This window comes from Lactuca virosa, chromosome 5 (genome assembly GCF_052849685.1).
Source record: "Lactuca virosa cultivar CGN04683 chromosome 5, Lactuca_virosa_CGN04683_v6, whole genome shotgun sequence".
In the NCBI taxonomy this organism is placed as follows: Eukaryota; Viridiplantae; Streptophyta; class Magnoliopsida; order Asterales; family Asteraceae; genus Lactuca; species Lactuca virosa.
The window spans coordinates 119,268,414-119,275,562 of NC_136430.1; the positions used below are offsets into that span (position 1 = coordinate 119,268,414).

Consider the following 7,149-nt stretch of genomic DNA (forward strand, 5'->3'; position numbering starts at 1 on the left):
CGCTGTTCCTAGATCTCGATATTACCCTAACTCAATCTTTACAAGTCTGATTCTTGATAGGTACGCAGATGTAGGTGGGGCCCGCTGGAGATGCTCTTTTTTCTTTTCCTTGATAGCTTTTGGCCATTTTTTTGTTTTCCTTGCTTTATGGTTGGCTGACGAGAGGCACAAGTGTACCACACCAAAGACCATTGTTGTAATTTAATAAAATGTGTACAAACTATGTACTGAAATAGCTTGGTTTAAATTCTATACTTGGGTATTCAAAAATGATCACATGTGTTTTGGTAAAAAATGGTAAACACCAAATGGTATCAACAGGCGAAATTGCTTACGAAAATCGTCAATTAAAAATGGATTTTTTGGGAATATGTGAACCAAGTAAGGTAAAAACCCACAAAAAACTTATTTTCTCTTTGTACACTATTCTTGTACATTTTATTACCCTTTGTAAACCCATGAGCTGTAAGTTGTTACTTTCAAGCTTTGTACTAGGAAACATGTACCATTTCTTCTACCTTTTTTTTACCAAGTGGTAAAATTTAAATAGGTAGGGTAAATTTTTGTATGGTCTTCAAAAATATCTGATGTATTTTGCTGAAAGAATACATGATTTTTTTTTTGCTTTTGTCCATCAAGATAAGACAAACACATGCACTTTTCTTGTATTTTTGATAATATTTGTACAACTTATGAGCTATAATTTTCAAGATTCGTTCCTCTAAGGTGCGTTTTGGTGAAAGTGATAAATATGAACATGGTTCTTGGGGTTTTGCTGAGTTTCTTGATATGTACAGGCTTTACAGCTGTATGTACAAATACCAACTTTAAATCACCGAAATACAAACTAAAATCGATCTGAGAATGTTTTTGCGAGCTTCAGAAATGTTCAAATGAACAAGAATTGAACAGATCTTGAGATCTGAGCGAAAATAATGAAGCTGATCTAGAGACCCGGGCAAAAACGGAATAGATCTAGAGATCTGAGAGAAAGAACGGAGCAGATCTAGAGATCTGAACGTTTGGTAAACAGATCTGGACAGATCGTGGCAAGAGCCGAACAGATCCGGACAGTTAATGGTAGAAATGAATAGATCTGAGCAACCTTGAGGCGAAGAACGATATATCTGAACAAATCGGAGGCGAAACTGAGGTTAAGACCAAGAGACGATAGTTATTCGTTCTTGTTCCCACAGATGGCGCCAAATGTTGCGACATGTGCTCAGGTTACCGGGTTTTCTATGTTGGATCCAAATCGGAGATCTAGAAATGGTATCGTGAACGAGTTTCCGACGAGATACCTAAGATGCAGTCAAAACAAAGTTGTTAGAGTTGCCCCAGGGACTGTGCCCCGGGAGCAAGCTCCAACGATCAAGTTAGATCGGTTGGTAGAGATGAGATGATTCTCCCTAACTGGAGAGAACCATCTTAGCGTGTAGGGTGTATGTTTAGCAATGAAGGCTCCAGGTTAGAGAAGGTGATTAGAAGCTTGTTCGAAGCTGCCTCCTCTCCTCAAGGAGGAGGAAACATTCTATTTATATAGGGTAATTAGGTCAAGGAAGAATTAGGCCAGGCCTTGGGCCAGCCCAACTCAAGCCCAGCCAGCAAGGAGCTGAGTAAGAGTGTCCGGGCGCCAGGCCCGTCAGACAAGGCTAACAAGCGAGCGCCAAGAAAGCGCTAGGCAAGGCTGGCCGTATGGGCCATGCTAATGGACCATACGTTAACCTACATATCCTATGCGACGTTCAGCTCATTGAATTATCTAGATAACTTGAAATTTCTTAATCAGTTTTCATTTATGTGGGGAATTGTTGGTAAACTAAATGGGTTAACCATTTTGGAACATAAATTATATTTTGTTGAGACTTCAAATGGAAATATGTTCATGGGTTTATGTTGTCGTACACAATACTTCCATTTTGGTATAGTAAGTGTCCAAAACAAACATATGAATAAGAAATTAATCTATGGAAGATTGAATGATTTTCTGAGTGATGATTTGAGGTCATCCCACATAGGAGGAATAGTTACAAGAATGTGGATTTATCTATGGAGGCATTCCATGTGCTTTTAAGCCTTAATACCACAAAGACTCTCTATTACATGCAAGGGATGCAAATGTGGATTGAGATTGGCTTCGGTTAACTAACCTTTATCCTGACACGAATCTGTCGACCTAAAAAATGTATAATACATTTTGCTAGATTTTACTTTTCATTTTCATAAATGACAAATAAATATGGTATTAATGTTATAAATTAGATTAATGATGGAGTATTAAGATATCGGTTTATTGTGTTTAATAATCAACATAATTAGTTTATCTGTTTTGATTTGATAATTATAGTGTGGTTACAGGTTTGTCGTATAAATACGGATTCTTGCATACACATTACAGGACTGAAACTACAAGTTTTGAAGCTTTTACCAAGGTAATATATGGGTGTAGTTGAGTTCAACGGTTTCGAAGAACCATTTATTCTTGTTGTATCATGAGAAACGAACATGTGATAATGGGGAAAATACGTTTTAAACAAACTGTGTCAAACACAAGCCTCGATCTATGTTCAATTCTATGTGTTCTCTATCCCTACAATTCTCTTGTTGTGTCTTTGTTATTTTCTTCATAGCTTTTTGAGGCATTTCATTTCACTATATTTCCTTTTATTGGATCTTTGTTTGATTTCCCTTGGATTTGAGTTTGCTAAAACCACTTGAGAAATCGGCGCTTTTGAACTTTTCAAGCATAAGAGCAATCGCCGGATGCAAATTAATCCTTCATGTATTTCCATTCTCTTTATCTTGTTATAACAGATAACAATCGCAAAAACTTATCTTCTAACTTATACTTAATTCAATTGCAATTGCAAAGGTCAAATACATACATATATGTACGATCTATGGATCAATCAATAACCATTTTCTTAACTTAAATATATAAACCATTACACCTAAAAGAATCTCTCCCATGCATGGTATGTTATGGTCTATCACGTTTTTCCGAAATAAGTGCATAAATAGCATCCGAAAGCTTATTAATCGATGTGATCAGACCAGTGATCCCTTGACGATTAACTTCATTTCGTGTCTCTTCCAAGTGAAGTCTTTGTTCTTCAAGTTCCATCAATTCTCGGTGTCTTTTCTCCTTCTTCTCCTCAAAGCGTTTTAGGGTTTCTGATAATACTCTGGTACTGTGAACAATGCTACTTCCGATGTCTCTCACCCTTCTCCTTTTATTATCATTGTCTGCATCTTCTCCTTCTGTTTCCGATGATTCTACTGATGCTTCTGAAATTTATGTTAACAATCAGTTATATGGAAAACGTAAAAGTTTTGAGAATAAGAAAAGTGATATATATATATTCAGTTAATATAAAGTTGAGATATTAATTATTGATTCTTAAACATGAACTTAAGATAGTGTACGTGGTTAAAGATTCGTATATATGCAGTAGGTATTTGTTGCAATGTAATTGTAAAGCAGAAGAAAGAAAAGGTAGATCTTGCAATCAATGGCTACTACGAATCTTTGTGCAGTTGCAGGCCACCACTCCCACTTCAACCCATCATCACTACACTCCAAAATACCATAAACTTACAAAAACTATAAAAATATGACCATTCAAACCACTTATATATATAATTTATATTTATATATATAATATAATGTAATTCATCATAATAGTTTAACTTTTGTTACCAATTCTTTCATCTACATGTAAATGTAATTTTTTATTTATCTTTCAAAAATCATGTTGTAGAGAAAGAAGAATGGTGATTGTTCTCTTTCAAAAAAAAAAAAATGGTGATTGTACAATGTCTAGCCAATATATACACCTCTTAAGACTTGATTCTACCTCTTAAGACTTGATTCTGATATGAGTTAGACATGTAAAATTCTTGTTTTCTTTTTCAAACATAGTTGAGTATTAAATATGTGGATTTTCTCTAACAAAGAGTTTTTGGTATAGAGGGGTATATGTTTACATGTGGAAATCTTGATTTTCTCTCACAAAGAATTTTTAATAAGAGACACCAACATATATATCGTTTTGTTGTATTATATGAGGCCTAAAACTTGTCATAAGTAAAGTGCATATTTTGCGACACTGTTTTGTTTTTTTGTTTAATTTATGCAACTGGTTTTTTTAATAGAGATATGCTACAATATATACCTATAAAACTGGTTTTTTAATCTGACATATGCAACAATATATAACTACAGAACGGTTATTTCATCGCATGAAACAAATTTAATTCTTATCTTCTACCAACTTGTGGAACAATACCTCATATTAAAATGTTGTACACCTAAATACATTATGCATGTTTAATCATATATTTATGTTTATAAAAATTGTGATAAAAAGTTATAGAAGTGGAGAGTTTGAATAGTGTGAAAAAGGTTCCTGAAAGGGAGGACCCACATGATGCCAAGAGCTTTTAGAAGTACTTGATGGTAGCGAATGAGCGAATGAGATGGTGAGGTTGTAAAAGGAATTCACAGCTGTTGACTGTACTGTATAAAATCCAGAGAACCATAAATGGAGGAAAGGGTTGCAATAACTGTGTGCCAGAGTTTTCAAACCCTGCATCTTTGACCAACATTATCTCTCTCTATAACCGACGCCAAAACTTCCATCAACTTTTTATTTTTTTCTGACATTTCGTATTATTATTTGTTTATTTTTAAATTCCAAGATTCATAACATTTATTCTTATATTCCTACTAATTGTAACAAAAATATTAAAGAATTTGCTTCATTTATTATTTTATTAGTTGCTTGTATTCGAATCGTTAAGAACAAATATATGATTGAATGTGTTGTATTTTTTGTATTTTTTTTTAAATGGTAAATGTGAAGGGTAGAACTATTTGTATGGATAATTTACATATTTTATAAAGAATTGCAGACGTTTTGTTGTTATGCATTTATTAAATCCATAAAATGATAGATGTAAGGTATAGTTTTATGTATTTTGTCTGCTCATTTTTTATTATAGTACTCATGTCTAGTTAATATTATTAATATGAAATGACATTTGCAAGGGCACAAATGCAATGTCAAAAATGAGAATGGTACAATCAAGAAGGCTAACGTTTTACTCATTTCCTTCGTCTTATTACTTTTTTCCAATGTTTTATTTATTAAAAATACAACAATAATATTATCTTTGTGTGACTTATTAAATTATGTAAATGACAAAAAAAAAATAACACATATGTGCTATTTTTGATACATTGTATATTTTTACTTGAAGTAAAAATGTATATATATCTTTTAATAAAAACGTACTTACTTTTTTAATACTAATATAATACGATTTGTGATCAACATACATTTATTTCTCAATCCTAATAATAATAAGGTATTTATTATGATTAAAAAATAAGTACAAATATTTTGTTCTTTTTTGAAACAATAAAAATTAATTGGTATTGTTTTAAAAAAAAAAGAAAAAGTATGAATAGATTGTTATAATAAAAAGATAATACACAAATACATGATTATTCTCCCATAGTCCTATACCAAAAACGACGGATTTTCCCCACATTACTTTTGTCAAATACACATCTTTTGTAGTTGATGTCATTTAAAATTTATGAAATAACTAGTTTATACATTTTTTTTTTAATTTCAGAACACGTTAAATTAAGAATCATAAGATCTAATTATCCATAAACTGTTGTAGTGTGTGTAAACGACTAAACGTGTATTTTCGAATTACCTGAAGCAGGAGGAGGAGGAGGCGGAGGCGGAGGCGGAGGGTGATGTTGAGATGACGATGGCTGAGGAGGAGGTAGCGACGACGGAGGCGGCTGGGGAGGTGGAGGGACTGCGAGAGGAGGCTGTTGTTGAGGAAGACAATGTCGCTGGGGGGTTTTTTTCTGAACAACGTCGTTTAGTGCTTCATAGATATTAAGTAGCAAGTTCGATGGAAGATTTCGATCTTTGCGTTGGGTTTTATCCATCGACCAATACGACGGACGATTTTGCGCCGGTGATCGGAGTTCGTACTCACGGACCTTCTTGTAGTCGCGGAGCAAGTTATCCCACTTGTCATTGCACTGGTTCTGACTACGGAAGCAGCCATTACTCCAACAGTAATTCTCTACCCATTTCCACCTCAGCTCCCCGCCGGTGGCCGCACGGCTGTTTGCTGTGGCGGAGGTGGTGGCGTTAATTCGACGCTCATCATCCAGCTTCTTTGCGGTGATTAGGACAAGGGTCTCTTCGAGGGTCCAGTTGCCTTTCCGGTACTCTCGGTGGTTGGAAGCAGGCAACAACACGACGTTGGATGTGGTTGCGCCACCGTGGGTTATGGGCGGCAGATGGTGGTTTTTGTACGCGATGGCAGGATAAGGTGTTACATTCACAATATTAGGTGGTGTTGTGGTGGACGTGTTGGGAGGATCAGACATTATTGCGGCATTACAAGAACTATATTCCATTTCAGAAGCAAGTGTGTTCAATATATACATATACGTATATTCTTATTTGGAAACATTGGTACTCTAAACTATGCTTACTATTAATAATATATGCTTTTACATTAATTAATAATGGAAGCATAATAATCTTTAGACACATACTTTGTGATATAATGATTTACGTTTTAGATCTAGAATAATATTTTGCCCGCTGCACGTTGTTGCGGTACCAAATACGTTTTGTAAATTGAATTTTGACAATTGTATTGATAAAAGTTAGACATTGTTGTAATTGTTGGTAGATAAATATACATGGTCGATATAACTGACAAAATTGTCGCCGAATGGGATAAATACGAAAGTTTAGAAAATCGAGGAGATGAAAGTAACATTTTACAAAGTTCAAAACCGAGGGGGTCAAAGTGATATTTGACAAACTTGAGGGGTGGTAACGTTAGAAAAATCATATTATATATATTACAAAACTTCAGAAAAATGAGGGGTGAAGATAACATTTAAAAAGTTCTAGATCGATGGACTTAAAGTAACATTTTACAAAGCAAATTATTAGAAAGTGCCATTTCACCAAGTTGAAGTGTGGCGAGTCGGTGGATATGTCCACCGAAGGTCGGTATCGTTGTCTAACTCTAATTTATACCGTCGAATGAAAATGTATTATATGTAACCAAACTCATACGTATGAAATGTACATAAAA

The 7,149-nt window shown here is 34.3% G+C and overlaps 1 protein-coding gene across 1 annotated transcript; it reads right to left on the reverse strand.

Moving 5' to 3' along the window:
- Positions 1-2,858: 2,858 nt before the first annotated feature.
- On the reverse strand, positions 2,859-6,449 carry LOC145111794 (uncharacterized). The gene is made up of 2 exons (XM_079048045.1): positions 5,731-6,449; positions 2,859-3,288 (listed from the first exon to the last, which is right to left on the reverse strand). Exons 1-2 carry the CDS (start codon positions 6,422-6,424, stop codon positions 2,981-2,983), a joined length of 1,002 nt encoding a protein of 333 aa, XP_078904171.1. The 5' UTR covers positions 6,425-6,449; the 3' UTR covers positions 2,859-2,980.
- Between the last annotated feature and the right edge of the window lie 700 nt (positions 6,450-7,149).